Raw genomic sequence first — 22,666 nt, forward strand, 5'->3', positions numbered from 1 at the left:
CTCCCCTCTGTGAGCGGACATCCAGAACTAAAGATGAGAAGGGGATGGAACCGGTCTCGGGTCCCATGTTCAGCATTGGCCTTCTCTAGTTTCCATTCCACAGGTGGACTTTAGAAACTCACCCCATGAAGATGCAATGGCTCTGCGGTCAGACACCCCCCATCAGAGGATACAAACTGTCCTGGGTGAGCCCTCTCAGACCCTTGACATCCTCTCTCAGAAGACGTTCTCCGGCACCTAACCACAGCCCATGAGAATCCCCCAATCTCTGGAATTCCTGTCTCCACCTCTACCTCACTGCCTAGGAAACTCAAAGACCACTATGTTGCCTCCTGGGGAGAAAAGAGGACCCCACGGTCTGGTATAGGAGGATGGAGGGAGGGTGACATAGCACAGAGTCCCATGAAATCCTGGACTCCCAAAGTCAGGAAGGACCGTAGATGGCTTCTAGTCCACTCTTGAGCCCCATAATGGAACACGTTTATTATGTGAACAACAGCTACTACTCGAGTTTCCACAGCCTGCCATACCCATGCTAAGAATTTTACATCTACCAGTTGCTTCATTCTTTCAAGCACCATAAGACTTGGGTAGTATTATTAGACTCACTTTATAGATGGGGAACTTAAGGCTTAGTGAGACTAAGTGGCCGAGATCAGCTACTTAATAAGAGCAGAGCCTGCATTCGAACCCAGGACTTTCTGATGTTTCAAACCAAGCTCTTAACAATGTCTGACACAGCTGATGGATGGGTGTCTGTAGTGGGTTTAATGGTGTCCCACAAAAATTCACATCCCCCTGAACTTCAGAATGTGACCTTATTTGGAAATAGGGCCTTTGCTGATGTAAGTAGTTAAGGATCTGGAGATGAGATCATCCCGAATTTAGGGTGGACCCTAATCCAATAGCTGGTGTCCTTATAAGAAGAGGAAAGGACACACAGAGTCACAGGAAAGAAGGAAGGTCCTGTGACGACGGAGGCAGAGATCGAAGTGATGAAGCTACAAGCCGGGGACCACCACGGATGCCGGACCAACCAGCACCAGGAAGAGGCAAGGCATACACAATTCAGAGGAACATGGCCCTGCCAATACCTCAATTTGGACTTGTAGCCCCCAGAGCTGTGAAAAGTTAAATTCTGTTGTTTTAAGCCACCGAGTTTGTGGTAATTTGTTACAGCAGCACCAGGGACCTAATACAGCCTCCTACAGCCACCTCTGCTCACACAGCCAAGGGCAGCCCCTGAAGGTTGCACAGTCTGGTCTATTGGTCCAGTCGCATGTACCTCCCAGTAAAGTGGCCTACATTTGTTAGGTGACTCGCCCGGGCCAGGTACAGTCCCCATGTCAGCAACACAAGGACCTCTGCCACAACTCTGCCTTAAGACTTCTCAGAGGTGCCAGCAAGGTGCCAGCTCCATCACTTCCTGATACTGTGAACTTAAACAAATACCCCATCTCTCTGAGCTCTAACAAAACCTGCTTTATAGGCTGCCCTGAAGGTTAAATATGCGGAAAGCAGTTGGAACAAGGCCTGGCTTATAGTACACGCTCCATAACATGAGCTCTTATTATTACTCTCCTCCTGGTCAACACACACACATGCACGCACATGCATGCACTCTGCACATACATATGCATGCACACACAGCAGTGAGGGGCAGGCAGAAAGGGCAGAGGGGCGCTGGCAAAGTGGCGAGAGGCCCACCCTCACCAGGTAGTTGCCTCCATGTTTGGACTTGAGCATCTGGGCCACCTCACGGAGGTTGCTCCGGAAATTCTCCTCATTGGCTGTGCTGGGGAAGGAGACGGCGATGATCCTCTCTGTGACGTACACCAGGTCCAGCTCACAACTGTCCTCCATGGTCTGGCTCACACTCATGTTTCTGGGAAGACTAGCAGAGAGGGGGTTGTAGATCAGAATCTAGTTCCCAGGGCAAAGACCAGATGTCTGCATCCCCTACACACTGTGCATGGCCCCCACATCCAACCCAGGGGGTTTGGCTGCTCCCAGACCCAGAGCCAAGGTCAGAGGCTTCCCCTGGCAAGGCCAGTGCAGCCAGCAAGGCTAGTCTGAGGCGACAGAGAGAAAGAGCTGGGCAGGGGCGGCAAGGATCTCAGGCTGTGTCAGAACCAAATGGTGATGACACCAATCCCAGGTGCCCAGCAGTTCTCTCAGCACTGCCTTCACCCAGATCCTAGCGGTCAGAGCCAGGGCCAGAGCTGGCCAGGACCCCAGGAGCACAGCTCTGCCCCCTGACACACTGCAGCCTGGTCTGGCGGAGTGTCTCCAAGGCTCCTGGGACAGCTGTGGAAGGGGAAAGAGAGGCTGAGTGGTTCTCCCCAGCTCCCTGGCTGAGTCTTCTGTTGCCCTCCTTGGCTTCGGAATTGTGGAGTGGGCGGGAGGCCTCTCAGGGGAAGGGGCAGCTCAGGTGACACGCTCACCTGGGCTCCAGGTGAGCCAGACCACAGCGCACATTCCAGCCCTCCCCGGAGGCAGGCCACCTCCTGCCCTTTGTTCCCTGGCTCGATCCCCACCTCTGGCAGCTCCCACACTCCAGCACTGTGTGGCTGTGGCCTCCCTGATTGCAAAGGGCCCAGGAAGCAGAGGGTGCAGAGCCCCCGACATCCCAGCAGCATCTGAGCTCCGTGGAGAGTAGAGAGCCACCTGAACTGGGCACTGGATGAGGGGAGGTAGAGGCTCACATCTTGACACCTCCACCCAGCTTCTCTTCCAGGGGGAGGGTCCAAGGGCCCACTGGGGTGCTGATGGGAAGGGGGAATGGATCTTGAGATGCTGAAATTCCCTTCTGAAGCCCTGTAGCTTCTGGAGGCACTGCACACGCTCCCCACCCCGACAACTTCTTACCCATCAGCAGTCTCCTAGTGTCTGGCTTCCCCTCTCTGTCCGAGGTGGACAACACTCACATTTCATTTTGACAACCTGTCACTACAGCGGGGTAAAGTTGAGACTGGAGGGCAGCAGGAGGAATACCACCAGGGTATTTCAAAGTGATGGGGCGGCACTGGGGAGGACCCCTAAGAAGTAGGGCAGAATCCCGGTCTCCACCAGGTTAACTCTGAGCCCAGGAGATGGGGGAGCCGGGGTGATGTGAGGCTTCTCCATGGTGGCATTGACAGGGACCAAGTGGTGGAAGGGCCAGTGGCTGCAGTAAGGTCCAGTGTGACTTGAGCTCTGAGCCCCGGCCATCCCTCATCCCCAAGATGAGCTTCTTTGAGGCGGGCTCCTACCTCAGGTCACTGCCTGCGCCAGGCAAAACAGCGCCACCGCCTGACCACCTCAGCACCACACTCCACACCCGCCCACCCAAGGTGCTTCTCAGCTGTGGGGGGAGAAGGGGATCTTCTGAAGAGCAGATCAGGACAGAAGGTAGCGGGTGGCTGGACCACAACCTCCTGGGGGTTTCACCCACACTCCAGGTCCCCTCTCCCTGGAACCCCATCTTCCTGGGGCCAGATTCTCACTCATCTCTGGAGCCTCAGGGGTGAAGGTGAGACAGAGAGAAGCAGAGAAGCTGGGCGCAGGGAAAAGGCTGTGTCCGCAAGCCACCAAGGCCCCTGTGCGACCTCTAACAAGCCACCTCTGAAACTGTTTCTTCATCTGCCAAATGGGAATAAAACACTTACCTTGCAGGGCTGTTGCAAGGACTAGATGAATCATGCAGGTACGTAAAGAATTCGGCTCAAGGCTGGCTTCCAGCTAGAACCCAGAGCATGACCCTTTCCCAGCGGCATCCACCCACACCCTCCAGGGGCGGTACCACGGCTGCCCGGGCTTCCTACCACTGGCTTTATGACTTCGGTCTCGGAGACCCAAAGGCATGACTTGCCAGGAACTCCCACAGTGACCTCATGGCCGGGACCCCCACCCTGTGCCCCCCACAGGCCAGGCATACCTGACGGGCTGGGGAGGGGGCTGGACACTCGGGGTGACTCTGATGGAGCCCTGGAAAAGAGAAAAGAGAAGCAGCATTGTGGAGGAGGCAGGCTGAGAGCTGTCCACCGGCGCAGTCAGGGTCATGGGCAAACGCAAATCCACTTCTCCTTTCTCTGCCAACATTCCAGCCCAGGCACCCTAACACCACAGAGCCAAGAGCAGTCTATGCCAATTCCACGTGAGTGTGCTTGCGAGCCTCTGAGCCCCCGGCGAGGAAGGAATCCCAATGTTGAGAAACGTGCCACGCCTGGGCTGGTGCCATCTGTACTGAGCACACACTCAATAAAACAGTCACTGACACTGGAAACTCATCTCATCCCGATTCACTGGCCATCGTAATAGGAACCCCGAGGGGAGGATACAGACTGCAAGCACGAGAGAAGGAAAGGTGGGTGATGGCACCCTCTCTCCGGCTCTAAACCTTCCTCCTCCGACCATTGCCATGCCACACTCCTCTTCTTTAAAGCAGAAACACGAGCCATTCAATCAGAGGTTTAGAAACAGAGCAGCCAGCACAACGTGCACCTACGGAGAGCAGCTCAGGCAGCAAATCGTGCCCCCGAGGACCCACCGCCCATCGTATGCTACCCCTTCTCCCCCTCCCATTTCCAGGGCTGTCAACTTATACAAAACCAGGCGAAGGGACCCAAGTTGGTGTCCAAAACATGCCAGGGCACCAACGACACAGTGAGGAAGCCCAGGCTGAGTCCCTCAGCACCCCGCTGGGCAGCCTTCCTACTTAATGCTCTGAGCCTCTGGAATGTCACATGTACAGTGGGAGTATAGGTTGTTTGAAAATGAAAAGGAATTACACATATAACAGTGACATATATGTGATTACTGTTATTACATCAAGTACAATTATAAGGGCAGTTAGGGATACAATCAAACCTTCACCTCCAAGTCAAACCCTTGGATCACTTCTACCACCAGCCGCCCATCCTTTCAGCCACCTCACACGATGCAGAATCAGATACCCAGCACCCAGAATCCCAGGCCCAGCCAAGCCCTCTGAGCGTATTGGCACTGTCCAAGCATTCACAGGCCTCCCAGGAACCAGCCTTTCCCAACCACCAAGTTGCAACCACTTCTTGGAGGAGACAGGACTGCAATCTGCCAAGGAGTGGGGAAACTGAGGCAACAGTGACTTACCCCCAAGTCCTGGCGACTGGCAGGATTCACCCTCAAACTTCAGGCTTGACTCCCTTCAGCCCTCTCCAGGCCCCGCAGGGCCTCCGAGGCAGGACGGGGTGGGCCTGGAGGCCCAGCTCCCAGCTGAGCCCAAAATCAGGGCAGCCCCGCTAAGAGGACTCCCCATCCATCGGCAGGGAGCAAGCTGCACCCCGAGTCCCCTCTGCCTGGGCTCCCACCCAGCCGGAGTAGCTCGGCCTCGGCGGGCAGCAGGAGGAAACGCCAAGTGGGGCTGTCTGTCAGGGCAGAAAGCTTCTGTCTCCGCAGCTCTCCTGGCCCTGAGGACTTGGGCTTGCATGAGTCAGGCATTGGGGTGAGGCGGGGGTGAGGAGGGTTGTGTTTGGTTTTCAAGGCCCAAACCAGGCTGTTCCAAAACTACCCACCCAGCGGAACACAGAAACCCAACACTTCATCTCTCTCCACCGCGCTGGGCCCTGACGAGGAGTCGCTGAGCCTCCCCAGGCGTGGGCCCTGCTCCAGGCCCAGGGCCACCCCGCTATAAATAGCCCCTCGGGTTTCATCTGTTATGGATCCACAGCCACGTTTGGAGGAGGCCACCACAGCTGCTTCAAACAACTGGAAGCCACAACTGGAGCCAAGGCTTGAGGTGTGGCCAGGACCACAGGTCCAGGCACAGGGAGCACAGGGAGACAAGGGGATACTGAGATGGGCCTGGCAGGGGGGCCGGGGGGCTGAGGGGGCCTGGCGCTTCCACGGCACAGGGCTGAGAAGGATGAGCAGGGCAGGAGAGCTGGCTCCTGTTCCCACACCCCCCCTTCCCAACGTTACAACACTCCACATTCCTTAGCCTCCCCACCCCAAAAAAAGCCAGGGAGGATAAATAAAAGCTTGGCCCCAACCGAGTCTGGCCATGCCGCTTCCAGAGGTGATAAGGCAAAGTCCAAGCCTGCTCTCTCCAGCAGGCCCGCCAGGGAAGGGGGGGGGGGGGGGGGGGGGGGATCCCATGGCTGAGGGGCCGCTAAGCACTGTGGGCCTGGCCCCAGGCCCTTTCTGGGGGCTGGCGGGGAGGATGGGAAAGGCGCGCATGGTGTGGAGGGCGGGGGGGGGGGGGGGCGGGGGCGAAGCTGCCCTGGACAGTGACCCCACCAGAGGATGGGGACGAACAGCTGGATTGTCATCCGCTGATGAATCACTGGGCTGCCCTCTGACTGATGGGGCTTCCTGTTTTCTGCAAAGTTGGGGGGCATGTGACACTTGCTGGCAGAAAGCAGACGTGCACGGGTGACACGTCCGAGTGTCGGTGGACACAGAGCCACAGGGAGAACCAGAGAACCACGAATGGGCGCGGGTGGGGGAGCAGGGGCGGGCTGTGAGCAAACACAACCTAACGCTCAAGAAAACACAGGTGACCTCACACACACACGGCTGGAAACGGGCGTTCTCTAGCGTGCCTCAGCATGCAGGCCCTTTTCAAGAGGGCTGGGGGACGGGGGAGAGATGTGGTCATCTCTGCCACCCAGCTCCGTGCTCACTCCCTTTTTCAGTAAACTTTCACTGAGTGCTGCAGGCTGTGTGCCTGGCAATGTTCTAAGCACCAGGAGCCCAGGGGAGGAGGAGCCCTGACCTCAGAGAGCTTCTATTCTATGAAGAAATGTACTCATCACCGGAGCCCTGGCGGCGGCAGCCCCTCGGTCTCACTGAGCCATCTGTAAAATGGGTCCAGCACAGTTTCATGTGATTCTACATCATTGACCTGTTCCACTTAGAGCCCTTAGGGACAACTATCAGATGGCTCTACAAAGAGTACTACAAAGATTTTATTTTGAAAAGAAAATTAAGCTCTCAGCCTGTCATCCCATTCTTTTCCTCACTGAGGCTCTCAAAGCTCTCTCTCTCCACAGGGCTTCGAACTTCCTCCCGGCCCCTACCAGGACATAGATCAATAATAGGACTTTTGATCCAATTCCCTGTGCACCAAGCAGAACTCTCCCCTATTGTTGTCACCAAAATAGTCCGTCCTTTGTTGAAAGGACACCACTAACGGAAATTCCACAGCGTCACCAAAACAGGGTTCTACTTCTCTTACTACCGGTAAGTTCTTCCTGATGTCTAACCCTCACCCTTCCTACCACAGGTCCAGCCAACTCTTTTTGCTTTGGTCCTCGCTGCTGATCACCGCTCAGCCGTTCCCGAGCGCTCAAAGACTATGACCCTATGCTCTGTTATCAACCTTCTCCCCGCCATTCAGCAAGGAGCAGGAACCCTGGGACCTGGGTGGGGTTGGTTAGAGAAGCCACTGTGTGGGAAGAGTCCTGCCTTCCTTTGAGGTCCATAGACCAAACACAACAGCCCTAGACCAAAAGAAAAGCTGTTTCCTGAGCCCCAGTCCCCAGGGGGCACAGTTGGGAGGAGGGTGTGTAAGCAATATCAGGGGCCATGTCAGGCAGCCAGAAATTGGTGACCAACCTACATCAGGAGCCCATCCCCATTCCTAGGTCTCCTCTGAGAGCTGTGGCCGCCCCGCCCCCGACACCAGCCCCTCCAGCCACACCCCTTCCTCTCTCCTTCCTGCCCACCAGCCTGGATTTTTCCAAAACAAAGTGCGACACAGCACACCATCCACGAACTCCACTGCACACCAGCCGTCAGAGGAAAACAGCCATTCCTGCCCTGAACCCTGGGCCACGGGCCAGAGACAGGAAAACAGCTCAAAAAAACAGGCGTATTGTCCCAGCGGCAGGCCCAGGACTTCAGCCATGTCACCTTGGAAGCGGGTCCCTTCACCTGCGGCAGGCTGCAGGGAGCCCACCGCTGGGCAGGGGACTGACTCAATCACCCTGAGGTCATCCAACCCACAACAGATGTCTGGGACCTTAAACTTGGGTTTCCTCTCCTTCCTTGCAGTACGCAGGCCATTCTGGAGCCTGCTTTGCCTTTCAGGCACTCCTTAAACTAGACTAACAACCAAAACACCGCTGGTCTCTCCTCCCACATCCAGACAGGACACCACCCTTACCCACCCCTGACACACACATTCATCCCAGATCAACACAACTTTCTCCTAAATAAAACCTCCAGTCCCAATGAAATAGCCACCTCTTTCTTCCCCAGGACTAAAGTCATACACACCCACGTGTCAAAAAGTTCTTCCTGATGTCTAACTTCACTCTCTCCTACTGCAGCCTTACCCTCCAGGGTCTGTCAGACCCAGGCTGGGGTGTGGGAGCAGCAGCTCTAGGACTTGACTTACAAGAGTTTGTAGACCATTGGTAAATTTTAGTCTTGGTTCACACACCATCACCCTGTCCCTCCCCCGACCAAGGTAGGGAATCCTGGCAACACCAGATCCAAGCAATGGTCCCGGGAAGAAATGGAGAAGACATTGAGGCATCGAGCCCCTCCAAGCCTCTGTTTGCTTATCTACAAAATGGGGTCACAGCATCTGCCACAGGGGCTGTCATGGGGATCAAAAAATACCCAGCCCAGCTCCTGGCCCTCAGTCAAAATAGCAGTCATAAGACAGCTACCATGTATTGAGCACATATCATGTGCTTTGCGTGCATTAAGCTAGTTAATCCTCAATAGCAGGTACACAAAAAAGAATTTCTCCCCTGCACTCCAGCCCCAGAAACATCACAAACTCGGACAAGGGCCCCTCTCCAGCACGTGTACCTGTGCTCACAGGACCCCTCCTACCTTGAGCAGAGCCTTCCCCACTAGTTTGAGAGGCATGCTCCCGCTCTTCTGGAGGACGAGGACGCCTCCCCTCGCTGTGCAGGCTGCCCCTGGCAATGAGGCAGTGGCGGTGGGCTCACCGCAGAAGTGCTGCCGCCTGCAGAAGCTGCCTCCTGCTGCCCCAGCACCTCCCTCTGGGCCCTCCCCACCATGGGTCAGGCAGCTGTCAGATGATAGGGCCTCATGCCATCAACAGCTCCCCCTGTGCCAACCGCCAAAACCACTCCCTGTTCCTCTGCAGATCAAGGCGGGCAAGGATGGAGAGGCCAGCACAGGGGCAAATTGTCAGAGAAGGGAAGGAAGAAAAAGGTCCAACTCGGTCGGGCGTCGGCTCCTGGGGTGTGAGGACAAGTCCCGCCACAAGTATTGACCAAAGCAGGGCGGTGGGAGAGCCCCCGCTACCCTCCTCTGGGTCCTTCCACTTAAGAAATGTGCTCACTGACTTCCAGCAAAAATGCATGGCAGTAGGAGCATGGTGGACCAGTCAGTCGGCCCACCTTCTAGATTCTTCCTGAATCAATGACATTTGAGCCACACAAAGGATTCTGCACTTTTTTCTCTCTCCAAAGAAGCAGAGCATGCAATTCCCAAAGATCTGATGACCCTCTAAGGCAGCAGTTCTCAAACCTGTGGGTCGCGACCCTCTTGGGGGTCGAACAACCCTTTCACAGGGGTCGCCTAAGACCATAGGAAAACACATATATAATTACATATTTTTTTGTGATTAATCACTATGCTTTAATTATGTTCAATTTGTAACAATGAAAATACATCCTGCATATCAGATATTTACATTACGATTCATAACAGTAGCAAAATTACAGTTATGAAGTAGCAATGAAAACAATTTTATGGTTGGGGGTCATCACAACATGAGGAACTGTATTAAAGGGTCACGGCATTAGGAAGGTTGAGAACCACTGCTCTAAGGGCTCAAGAGTCCCTCTTCATCTCTGCCCTTGGTCCCTACAGTGTTGACCATTCTCCTTGCCCTCACCTTGGTGACTACTCACCCACCACCCAACCAGGCCTCACAAAGCCCACCCTCCTCCCCACTCCCACCCTGGCAAAGTGATGGGCAAAAGTGCTCTGGACCCAGCTGAGCTGGAGGCCAAGACCAAGACTGAGGCCCAGTGTATAAATAGATGGGGTCTGCTCACCCAGCCCCTCCTCCCTTGCTCAGCAACCAAGCTGGGCAACCCTGCCTGCCCTCTGGAGAGGAGGAAGGGATGCCCCACCAAATAAGAGAGGTGTGAGATATCACACACCCATCCCCAGCCCCTCTGAGCACCAGGAACCCAGCCACATCCTTCTCTACCCGTCCGCCCCATACTTACGTCTTCCTCAAGGCTTTTCCGAGTGTTCCCACCCCGGAAGGTTCCTTCTCCCTGGACAGAGGGACAAGACAGTAAGAAAGGGGAGTCAAAGAAAGTAATCAAAAGGCACTAGGTCTTTTACCTGCTGGGTTTGGCAGGGGTCGGGGGGTCAGAGAATTTGCAGAAGGGCCCGGGGTGTGGTGGGGTGGGGTAGGGTTGGGGAGACTTGGCTGTCTAACATTTCTTTGTCCACTGAAGGCCTCTCAGAGCTAATCAAACCCTCTTCTCTGTGTCTCACAACAACCCTGGGAAATATTATTATTCTCATTTTGCAGATAAGGAAACTAAGGCGCAGACAGGCTCATGACTTGCCTATAGTCACACAATTAGGAGCTCGGAGGAGTCTCCCGCTCCAAGCCATTCAACACCAGCCATTGCTGGAGACACCTCACAGCTGCTAACCTCAGTTCCCACCTCAGGGCCCACTGACTTTTTCCTCTTCCTCCTCCTTGCAGCCTTGAGATTGTCTGTCTCTCTGCTAAGTCAGAAAGATCTATTCGGAAAGATCTGCCTGGCTTTCTCAATTCCTACATATTTAATAAAGAAACCCACATTTAACCACTGGCCTCTCTCTCTCCGCTCCCACCCCTGCCTCTCCTGCTCGGCCTGCCTAGTTCCCCAAGAATCCATTTCCAAATGCACCAGCCCCCAACGTCACCCATGGCCCCACCACTTCCCCCAACTTCCCCATATCTACTCCAGAAGGATATCCCCAAACACATCTGTTCACTTTCCCCAAATCCATCTTCCGCTTTCCTTTCTCCCAGGCGGCTCCCCGCCACCCCACCCCGGGGCCTGCTGTCACTCACCGTGTCCACTACATTCTTTGGTGCACTCTCCGTGTTGACAGGCTGTGGACAAAGGGGAGAGGCAGCGTGAGTCCTCAGGACAAACACCCCCAGATTGGCTCTCTCTCCAAGGCCGATGGCCATGGGGACAGAATGCCTCCAGAGGCAGGACATGACTCCAACCCAAGATGGAACCTGGCTGTCCCCACGTTGGGAGGCACAGTTTGGAAAATAAAAAACTTCCTATTGGCACTGCAAACATCCACCTGGACACACATCAGCCAGGCCTCTAGCTCGGGCAGCCGCTGACGGTTCAAAAAGGAACAAGGATAGAGTAACTATCACTGTGCCAACACGCCAGGCGTTTTCATCAATACCGTCTCCTCCACCACAAGCACCCTGTGATGTAGGCACCATTACTACCTTTTTAAAAAAAAAATCCTCACCTGAGGATATTTTTTCCATTGCTTCTCAGAGAAAGAGAGAGAGAAACATCATGTGAGAGAGACACATTGACTGGTTACCTCCTGCACACAGCCTAACCGGGAATGGGGAGTAAACCTGCAACCCAAATATGTGCCCTTGACCCAGAATCAAGCCTGAGACCCTTCAGTGTGCAGGCCAACACTCCAACCACTGAGCACACCAGCCAGGGCCCATTATTACTTTTGAGGCCCACTTTACAGATATGCAGAAGTTAAATGAGTGGCCCAAGTCATCCACTACTAATGGGGATAACAGGATTTGAATCCCACCTTGAGCTCTGCGCTTCCTGCTCTTTGTGTGAAATGGCAGCAGCCTGGGATGAGAGGCCTGTGGGTCCTAACTCTTCAAGGCCTCCCTCCTGCATTGGCCCTGCCCCTTCACAGACCTCAGTTTCCATGCCCAAAAGCTCTGCTCCACCCAGACCTGCCCCCTACATCCCTTTACTTGTTCTCACATCCAGGCCTTTCCTGGTGGAACTGCTTCCCCTCTTTTCCTAAAACCTCTCCTCCTCCATGAAGCCCTCCCTGAACACCTCAGCAAGGAGAACTCTCTCTCCCACCTCTCAACTCCAGTACGTCTCTCTGTCAGTGCCATTCATCTGGTCATTGACACATGAATAATCATATCATGGGGATATGTTTTGTTTTTTTTGTGATACTATCCCACCTACCTCCAAAACGTATTCAAAGCAGCATTTTTACCAACTCATTTGCCATATCCCTCATGCCAGGGCCTGTGGTTATGGATAGCAGGCCATCAATAAATACCTGTGGACTGGTCCTGCTGCTCGCCCCAGTGTCACCCTTCCCCTGCCCAGACCAATAGAAGTGCTTCCTGTTAAAGGCAACCTGAAAAACAGGTTCCTAGGACTCCCCCAAAACAGGAGAGAAACTTCCCATTCCAAGGCCTCCTCCTGACCAGTTTCTAGGGCTCCATTTCCAACTCAACAAAGTGGTTCGGGGGCCCCTGAACCATGCAGATGGACGTGAGCATGACTGCCAAGGTCATGAAGCAGGCCTCTGCCGCGATGAGTGTGGGCCCAGTTAGGACAGACTGTCTCAGCCCGGGACCTGAGGGGCAAGCTGTCTGTGTCTGAAGACAGAGGAATGGACAGAATGACCACTGAGAGGGTCTGGCGCCAGGGAGAACTGGCCGAGGCGGACATGGAGGAAGAAGGCCGGCTAAGCTGAAGGCAGCCGTGCTCTTTCTGGAAATGGCCCAGATTTTACCCCTCCTGCCTGGAAAGAAGACGGGTGGCTGAGGCCAAAACTTCCTTCCAGGGGATGAAACCTCCTGAGCGTACTTCAGGGCCAAGGCAGCTTAGGATGGATGAGAGAGGACAGGGTGCAGGAATGGAATAGGAGGTGGGGAGGCACATCAGGAAGCCCCTCTAGCCCTCAGGTCGACCCACCTGGAGTTTGAGGATGGCTCTCTGGAGGAGTAAAGATGACACGTCCCATCCCGTCCCAGCCCAGCCTAATCCTCGCCCAGCCACCTCCCAGAGCCCCCGCTGCTGAGCCACAGGCCACTGGGCCGGGGGCAAATGAGCCCACTGGGAAATCCTGGCCCTCTGACCCCCACTTGTCCCTTTGATCCAGGGCTCTGTGATGCTCCCGTGGAGACCGTGGGCTGGGCGGGAGCACCTCCTCTCTGGCCCCCTGCGGGGAGGAGGAACACACCTGGAGGGCAGATCACAGAGACCTTCTATATGCAGAGTCTGCAGAGCAGAGATCTGAACCCAGCTCTCCCCACTCCAAAGCCCTCACCCTTCACTCTGCTGAGCCAGCCTCTCCAGACAGACTGTTCAGAAAGGACAGCAATGGGGTGAGATGGAGAAGCTGCAGAGGAAGGGCCTGCCCCAGGATACTGCAGGCCCTCGAGAGCCCTCATCCAGCGTTGGGGGAAACCTCCCGGAGGCCACGACTCTCCTGAAGAGCAGAGTGTGAACCAGGGCGCCTGGAACTTGAGTGTGACTCAGAAACACCTGGAGGGCTGTGGACACACAGGGGCTGGGCCCTCCCCAGAGGGTTGATCCAGCAGAACTCAGTGGGGCCCGAGGATGTGCATTTCTAACAGGTTCCCAGGTCTGGGGATGGCCCTTTGAGAAGCGCTGGTCTAAACAGACTGTCTCTACTGCTAACTGTGTGACCTCAAGTGGGTCGCTTCATCCGTGCTGCTCCTCAATGGGACAGACTGGCTCTATGTTGAAAGAATCAAATGAGAGGAAGCACATACAGCACTTAGAACAGGGCCTGGCACTTAGAACGCGCTCAGTAAATGCTAGCAGTTATTTATCCTCTCCACCCCACACACCCCAGGCCCTCCTCCTGTGGCCCACCCTGCCCCACCTTGACCCTCCTGCCCAACCCCTCCCAGGTCTGGCACAAAGCAGACCAGGAGTCGGAGTCAATATTAGAAACCACAGGCCTCAGCAGTGCAAGAGAAACTTCTCTCCCTGCCAACAATCATCTGAGCACCGTAACCTTGGCCCCCACCCCTTTCCCCGGGCCAGCTGGAAGCCGGCCACAGAAAGACACTTGCCAGCCATCAAATGCCTTCAACTTACTGGTTGAGATGCTTTCTGAAGAGCTAAAAATTTCCAAAAACCCCTCCTGACCTGAACACCCAGCGTTTTCCTGCAGTGTTTGCAAACACGGCCCAGCATGCATGCCGTGCTCCCACCCTCCCCTTCCCAGTCCTCCGGGACTGAAGTCCTGCTTCTGTTTCCCAGGAACTGCCAGTTCTGGGCCGACTGGGAATGAAAAAGGCAAGGGACTGGAAACATGAGGGTGGCCTCCCCTGAAGCCAAGCCTGCCCCAGGCCCTGGGCGTGCTATAGGGGAGCTCCCAGACCACCCCAGCTGTGGGCTCCTGAAGTGGCTGCCCCAGAGTTCCAATGGCTGGCAGAGTCCCTTCAGCAACACAGACACCCCACCCACTCCCACACGTGTACACACACGTGTACACCCACACCTCCATCCTCCTACACCACTCCTCAGAACAGCTCTGAGAGGGACTTCAGACCCCGTCTCCTCCCTCCTGAGGTGCAGAGAGGTCTGACTGGCCCAGCTTCTCAGGGTAATGTTAATGGCAGGATCAGAGTTGGCATGAGTTTTGTAGAGCCCACTGCTGAGCTCACCTCGCAGCCCCTCCACCCTTTCCCCCGCCTCCCTGTGGGCTCTTCTCTTCCTTCCTCCTGAGGTTCAGCTGCAGAAGGACCGAGCAGATGGAGCCCAGATCGGGGCTGTCCCCATCTGTCCCTACCCACTGCCCAGTCCCAGAAAAAATACCTAGATCTCAAGGACCCAGACTTTCTGGGCAGCTGACCACAGCCCCACCAGGGGTCTTCAGAATGCCCCTGGCCTCCAGGCTGGACAACTTGAGCTCAGCTCAGGAGCAGGTGGCAGGGTATGGACCTGGTGCCACTTGATGACCAAGTCTTGCTCTTGGAGGACCACTCTACTCTAGGATGCCAAACCCAGGAGTCTGGAGCAAGGCAGGGACTTGGGGGAGGCTACGAGCAGAATGTTTAAGGAGGCACCCATTCTCCAGCTGCTCCAAGCGCACCTGCACAGCCCTGAGAGTAAGGCCTCCTTGAATTTTGCACCCCGGGGGCCTCACTGGCCTACCTCAGCCTGGCCCTGGGCTGGAGATGCCTTTCATAATGTTAACACAATAACAACAATGACTCATTACGAGTTAATGCAGCCTTGGGCATACATAGTATTAGATTCTTGGCTTCCATGGACATCAATCCCCATAGCCATCTGCATAACCAATGTGCACAAGATAAGCATTAACCCATTTTACAGTTGAAGAGACTGAGAGTCCGCCATATTAAATAAATTCCCCAAGGTCAGCTAATAGGTAGCTAAGTGGAACCCTGCTCCTTACACCCATCCTTTCCGCTCTGTCTCTCCTGGAAATGATCTCTATTCAGTTCCTCTTACCCTTAAATCAACTGCCCTCCTGCTGGGAACAAGCTTTCTGCGACTTAAAGACTAATTGTCTCCGGTCCTCCAGAGGAAGACGTCTGCAATACACTTCCATAGGAAGAGGAGAAAATGGGCTGCAGCAGTAGAGACTGAGGTCAGACAACAGAGAGAACTTCCTGAATGTGAGGGGCTGAGAACCACAGGGTGGATAAAGGAAGCTGCACATCCTTTCCTCAAGTTTTTCCCCCAAAAAAACATGCATGCCATGGGGTGGGGGTGGGGGGAGAACAATGGGGAGGAAAGGACACATATGTAATACTTTAATCAATAAAGAAAAAAAAGCCAAAAATAAAAAAAGACATGCATGCCCTCTCCATGCCTGCATTTACCCACTGCCAACTGTAAGGGCCCCAGGAAGGGCCATTCTGCAGAGGCTGGGGTAGCTGAGATGAGAGCATGGAGGTTCATGCAGTAGGACATGCTGACGGCCTGCAGGGAGGGTGGGCTGGGAAAAATGTATCTGTGGGCTGCTGTTTTGGAGGAAGGAAAAGACAGAGGGCCATAGCGGGTGGGGGAGGTGCCCAAGCCTGGAGCTGGGGGGAGGGGGCTGGCGCAGAATGCGGACTCAGCCTCCAGAGGAACATTCCGTCCAGAAATTCCTCACACCCTCTCCCCTTCCCCCCTCCAGCTCTTTCTACACTTGCCCCCTGGGAGGCGTGGAATCTGGACAATTTTTCAGGTCAAAAGACCTTGTGACATCACATCTTCTGCCATGGCGACGAACTGTGAGGTCACGGCAGCACAACCATTTAGGAGGGAAAGGGAGCTGGCGGGTTGGGCCATGGGGGCTGGAATGTCCTCAGCCCCAGGACCCAGAGGAGGTTATTCCAGGCTCACTTGTCCTAAAAATAGAACCCTAAGCAGATGAAGGGAGGGGGCTGAAAGCAAGAGAGAAGGGCAGGGCAGCACCACTTACTGGGCACTTAGAGGGGGCGTGGCATGGCAAGGATGGCACATTATACACCCCACAGCCTGTCTGGGGGGGGTGGGGGTGGGGGGCATTAACAGATAATAACAAAAACAACTACAGCGGTGGCTACAGCAGCGGACGGACGGATGGAGCACTTTGAACCCCTTTTGGCAAATGAGGAAACTGAGTCCCCAGGGAGATTGGCCAGCTCCATAGGAGCTCAGGTCTGCCCCTCAAAGCCTGTATTCACCCCTCAGGGAATGTTACTTCCTACCATCCCAGGAGGGGGAGCTGATGGGGGCAGGAGGGTGAGGGGCTGGAGGGAGGGCACAGAGAGGCAGGGTTGGACCCCGCTAGGGCAGGAGGGAGGCCAGCCACCGGGGTCCCCTAAGTGGGTGAAGTTGCTCCAGGGGCCACATCCTCTCCCAGGCAGGCCAGGGCCACCAGGGAAAAGAACAGGCTGGTTGTGATCAATGAAACGTGATGCCTGAGTTTCCTACACCTCCCGGGGAGGGGCCTGGGCAAGCCCACTCCTGTCCTCAGGCCCTTCTCAACTCACCGGGAGGGACCAGCACCCAGCTCCCAGCTGAGGCTGGGCAACTGTGGGCACTCCCATCCCACCCGCTCACACATGCTCGCTGGACTGGAATATTTCTCGCCTCCTCCTGCCAGCCTCCCCACTGGATGCTGTTCTACCTGTCAGCCAGGGAGCTAGGAGTCTGTGCTTCCGTAGGCCCTTCCTCCAGGCCCCTCTGGTCTCCTTGGCCCACGCTGAGCACCTGTACCAGCCTCATCTGGTGCCCCCAGCCCTCCTCCTGGCAGCCCCCTCACCGCCACCAGGCCACACCCCGCAGCTGGCAGCTGACTCCCAGCTCTCAAACCCTGCTTAGGGTCATTTCCCCACTCAAGGACCCATAATGGCTCTTAGTGCTTAGCTCATCAAGTTCAAGTTCCCCAATATGACTCCTGAACTCCTCCCTTATGCGGCCCCTTCCTCCTTGGGTGGATTCCACTGCCTTCCCCTCTCTCCTCTCTATCCGCTCACACCTCCTCTCTGCTCACCATGAATGCCATGCTTGTTCCCACTCAGGCTGTTCCCGCCAGCACCCCAGCCAGAGCCACCAAGGTAAGGCAACATAGCCTGGCCCTCTCGTCTCCCCAGCAAGGACACTGGATTTGCCCTGGGCCCCATCAGTCTTGGTAGTTTGTACCAAGGCCCTGCCCCTTCTCTACTTCAGCTCTGCCACCTTGTGAAAAGCCCTCTCTCCTTCTTCTCTCCTCTCTTCCATTGCTGAAATCTTAAATTGGACTCAATAGGACTTCCTCAGCCACTGCAGCACAAACGGATCGCTTCCTACCCTGGACCCCAAAGGCTACCTCTTTGGTCAGAACCCCCCAGCCGAGCACTAATTGTTTCCATAATTTAGTTCTCTCTCTCTTTCCCCTTAAGCATGGTCCCCCAAGGGCAGGATGCTTCATCGGACTGGGGCCTCTCCCAGTGGGGGGCCTAGGGCAGGTGGTCAGCACATTCATGGATGCCTTGACCTCCAGGGACCATGTCCCTTCACAGCCCAACCTGAGGGCAGGACCTCAGTGGGCCCTGAGGATGTCCACCCAAGACTCCCCAGGAAGACAACGTCCCATCAGCAGCTGCCTTACCCCTAATAGGGGTCAGTGAGCATGTGTCCCAGTGACAGCGACTCCTGTGATTGGCCCCGCTGTGTCATTGTAGGTGGTAGAGAGCTTTGCTGTTTCTTTAACCCAAATCTCCTCCTCTCTATAGAAGCTCTTACCTACTAGGCTCCACTTTGGAGAGCAACAGAAAATAAGCAAATTTGCCCTTTCAGCACGTTCTTACTCCCATTCTGCACCCCCATCCCCCATATTTTCCCTCTCCAGACTAAGCCACTCAAGCTGTTGCACAAACTGGGGTGTCCACCCGCCTCACCACTCTGGAAATCCTCTTTGGAAGGCAATGCCCAGAATCGCTCTCTTCTTTGAAGGCTTTCTCAGACTCATCTCTCCTGGCCTTGCTCCATTTTTAAGAATCTCCCAAAATGGCCCCCCAGGACCCTCAGTGTCCTCAGATAAAATGCATTAGGGCCTGAAGTTCAAACTAACATAAGTGATCACTCCCCCGTCAGACACACAACCCCTCACCCCCACTCCACGCTCCGATTCACAAGGACATCTCAAGCCCCCTCCGTGGGGCTGGCCCAGCTCCCCCAGTTCAGGTCCCCCGGGTGCCAGGCTGCATGTGCAGAGAGCTCAGCATCTGGCCGACTTTGGTGGCCACTCGTTTGGCTATCATCCTCGGGAAATTCCTTTTGACTCTTATTTTTCAGAAGTTGAGAAAAGCTGCTTCAGCTCTTTCCAAGGATCAGGAGAGTCCACGGCAAACAAGGGCTCTCCCTCTCCATCCTGCCCCCACCCATGGAGCCCAGGAGGGACGTGACCATAGGACCCTTCTACCAAAGGCCTTAGCAACATCTGTTGAGTAAGACGAAAACACTGGTTGAAGATTAAGCCACTTTGCCCTGGCTGGCCTGGCACAGGCTGGAAAATGTGTTTGGCTCATGGGGCCCTGAGGCTGGGCTGAAATCCTATGTCCAGGGATGATGGTCCTGATCCCAGGGGGGTAGGATTCAAGCAAAGTGGGTGAGCTGGGGACATAGAGAAAATATGACAGGCAGACAGACACATGGTGTGAGGCAAGAGGGAGGGGGCAGGGAGGCCTGAGTCCAGCCCTGCAGAGGCTGAAGGGCAGGCAGAGAATGGAAAAGGAAGGAAAAATACAGCCCGCCCTTTCCTCCCTCTTTGAACCGGCTCAGAGCACTTGCCTCGCCCTCAGTGAGGAAACAGGTGCTAAGTGCTCTCTGGGGGGAGCCAAACTTTCTCCCATTTCGCCTGGGCCACTTTCTCACTCCCTGGGGACAGCACTGAGCTTCCAGCTGGAGGCAGGCCTCCCACCCAGCAGCAGTCCTGTTTACTGAGCACCTAATCTACCAGGCATTCGACTGAACGCCTGTCTCCCTGTCACTCAAAAAACACGTACTGAGTACCTACTGTGTGCCAGACCATAGGGTTACAGCACTGAACACAGCACAGAAAAATCCCTACTCATGGAATTTACATGCTGGTGGGGGCAGGGGGAGCCTCTTAAACAAGACAAGCAAATAAGACTCAGGGCTTATCAGATGGCAATGCATGCTGGGAGGCAAAGAAAGCAGGGAAGGGAGATAAGGTTGTTGGGGGAAGGAAAATGCTGACACTTGAGGGAAGGAAAGAGCCCTGAGGTATCTGTGAGGGGTACAGCGGGGAGGAGGGAGCATTCCAGGCAGAAGGAATAGCAAATGCAAAGGCCCTGAGGCAGCATCCTGACTGGTTTATTCAAAGACCAGCAGGAAGGGCTAGCAGAGTGAGCAAGGGGGAGATGAGGTCAGAGAGGAAGCTCTCCTGGAGGCTGTACAAGCCCAAGGAAGAACCTTGGACTTTCGCTCCCAGTAAAGTGGGCAGCCATTGGAGGGTCCTGAATACATGCTGATTCAACAGGTTAATTGCTCCTTTTCTTCTCTTAACCTTACAAGGTAAGTAATATTTCCAACTCCCAATCTGCAGCAGGCAAACTAAGGTCAAGAGAGGTTAAGCAATGTGTCCAAGGTCACAGGGAACTGGGATCCACAGGAGGTGGTCGAACTCTCCTGCTCTTGACCACTGTTGGGGTTCGGTTCTGACTCAGGTGGGGGGACCTCTGAAAGCACAATCTGATGTCACAGCCACTTCACCACCAGGTGGCTGACCAACCTCCGTGAAGGGCAGAGCCTGGGCACAGGTGGGGCGCATCACAGAGATGAGAAGATTCCCTGTCCTCCCTCCTCCTGGTGCTAACCACAACCTCTCCAGCTGGAATGCCAACCATTCCCTCTTGTCCCAACCCCTGACCCTTCCTCACATAAACAAAGCTCACTCCTGGTGGCCAGGCATCTGGCTTCTGCCTGGAGAGCCCTAAACCCCAGACCCCCGAGCCGTCCTAGACCAGCCAAGGACATTCTGTTCTCAGGGGCAGAGTGGCAGTTGGGTTGGAATGATGAGAGGTCTGCTCACCCCACCTCACCCCTCCTGCCCGCCCTCCACAGTGTCTCTCTGAAATCCCAGAGAGATTTCTTACTGGCAGCTCCAAACCAGGCCTACACTCTGGCCTCATCCCTGCAGCACCCAGCTCATTCCCCACCTACACCCGCTGCTGTTGTCAGATGACCTTCAACTGGGCCCCGCACAGTTGGGCTCCACATCTGGAGCAGCACAGCTGGGCAGAGCTGAGGCCCAGAAGGGAGGAGGGGCCGCTGCAAAGAAGGGACACACTTGGCAAGGCCTGAGCCCATGTGCAGAGAGCGGTGGCGCTGTGCTGGGCCCAAGAGGGGTCTATGAGCCACCAGCACTTTCACATACTTTAATTCATTCCATTAACAACCCTGAATGGAGGGAATACTTAATCAGCACTGAGAAGGCCTCTTGAGCATCTAGTTCAGCCATCTCTGTGACGGAAAGGGAAACTGAAGTCCAGAAAGAGGGCGGGACAGGACCATTGCCACCTGGCAGAAGACCAGGTGGCCTGGCTGAGGTTCCAGTATCCAGGCAGGCAGGTCACTGCACAGGTGTGCAGACACCTGTAACTGCCAGACCCCATGACACCCTTGTCCCTCCCCCAGGTCCCACCCACATCCGTGTCGTCACTTGCCCCTCTGCACCAGTGGGTCAAATTGTGACCATAGGGACCCTCCATGACTCTCCTCTGCACACATACGTGTGCGTGCACGCACGCGCACGCACACACACATGCACACACCTGCAGGCCTGCAGCGTCCTCTCCTCCAGCCTCCAGGCCCTGCCCACCTCCAGCAGTGGGTGAGGTGCAGGAGGGGCCTCTGAAGGGTAAGAAGGCAGTGAGAGGGCAGGAGGGAAAAGCTCCCAACATTTCCAATCAGCCCAGCTGGGATCAGTACACAACTCACAGGAGCCATGTCCTGTCCATGCTTTTCTGAAGTCCCACTGGGGAAGGGAGGGAGGAGTGGAGGACACCCAAGAGCAGAAAAGCAGAATTAGCAAACAGCATGGAGGTGGAAGAGGCCACCTGAATGAGAGCAGCTGCCCAGGCAGATGAATTCTGTGGGTCATGCCGTCCATCCCCCTGCCTCCAGCTGAAGGGTACCTGACCCAGGACCAAGTGGGTGGGAGGAGATGCCATCCCCTAGTTCTGTAAGCTCCAGGACAACAGGCACCTGGCCAGGCCTACAGACAGGCAAGATGTCCTTTTATGGTTTTTTCCAAGGACTTTAGTCTCCAGATTGAAATAGGAGGCCCTGCATCCCATCAGAAGGGACCTCATGACTCATTTCCTCCCAGTCCAGCTTCAGCCTCTCGGAACAAGGCCCCCTCCTTTCCCTTACCCAATTACCCGGCACCCTTGGGGGCTGCCAGCATGCTTGGATCTGAAGTAAGCTGCAGCTGGGAGCAGAGGACAGAGGGGAGGAGGGGCTGGCAGAGTAGAGAACGGACTGTCACTCACCACCAATTCATGGTTGGATGGAGGAATGCAGGGGGCAGCCACCTGTGGGAGGAACAGAGAAAGGCAAGGTTAGCATCTTTCATTCCTACAGAAAACCAGGGCCTCCTGAGATCATTCCACAGCCGCCACCTCCATGCGAGACACCCCTTCCCTCAACTCACACACATGGACACTTTGCAGCCTGAGAGTTCATTGGAAGATTATGTGGCAACATGGAAAAATACTTAGGCAACACCGCTAGTGGGGAGGGGGGCTACGAAAGGCAAAAATGAAATGCACATCGCTATTTTTAAATTCTGTAGAAATATGCAGACACTGAAAGACTGAAGGTCCATGCACCAGAATTTTCATAACGGGATTAAATGGTAAGAAAAATAAAGGTTTATTGTCTTTGTTCTTCAATTTTCTGCAATATGGTAAGGTGTGTTTGGAATTTTTGTAAAACGTATTTAAGGTCTCTAGAAAAGGAAGAGCTGCCTGTTCGTTCTCCCCAATGCCAAGGTGTCTCACCCGTAGGTCAGAGTGCAGGCAGCTGGCAGCTTCCCAAAGCACGTGGGAAACAGGTGGGTGAGAGGCCCCTGCCAGCTCTCCCAGAGAAAGCCACCCGTCACTAATAAACACAGAGGTCTGGAGAGCTGAAAGCACCCTCTATGGGTGAGCTATTATTTTATCATCATCCTCATCTTTCTCTCTGATGACCTG

The 22,666-nt window shown here is 55.1% G+C and overlaps 1 protein-coding gene across 12 annotated transcripts in view; it reads right to left on the reverse strand.

The window, feature by feature from the left end:
- Window positions 1-22,666, reverse strand: part of TNS1 (tensin 1) — a 127,413-nt gene that overhangs the window by 83,057 nt on the left and 21,690 nt on the right. For 9 of the 12 annotated variants that reach the window (XM_015563612.1, XM_015563611.1, XM_015563609.1 and 6 more), the window contains exons 2-6: window positions 21,965-22,006; window positions 11,030-11,071; window positions 10,182-10,232; window positions 3,917-3,966; window positions 1,714-1,894 (exon numbers count right to left, since the gene is read on the reverse strand). In XM_015563612.1, coding sequence (XP_015419098.1) covers window positions 1,714-1,881 — 168 coding nt within the window. In that variant the 5' untranslated portion in view covers window positions 1,882-1,894; window positions 3,917-3,966; window positions 10,182-10,232; window positions 11,030-11,071; window positions 21,965-22,006. Of the gene's footprint in view, window positions 1-1,713; window positions 1,895-3,916; window positions 3,967-5,109; window positions 5,276-8,805; window positions 8,948-10,181; window positions 10,233-11,029; window positions 11,072-21,845; window positions 21,863-21,964; window positions 22,007-22,666 lie in introns of those variants that run through there. The other 3 variants (XM_015563613.1, XM_015563608.1, XM_015563610.1) reach the window with 3 other exon arrangements.

Source organism: Myotis davidii, unplaced genomic scaffold (assembly GCF_000327345.1).
Source record: "Myotis davidii unplaced genomic scaffold, ASM32734v1 scaffold575, whole genome shotgun sequence".
In the NCBI taxonomy this organism is placed as follows: Eukaryota; Metazoa; Chordata; class Mammalia; order Chiroptera; family Vespertilionidae; genus Myotis; species Myotis davidii.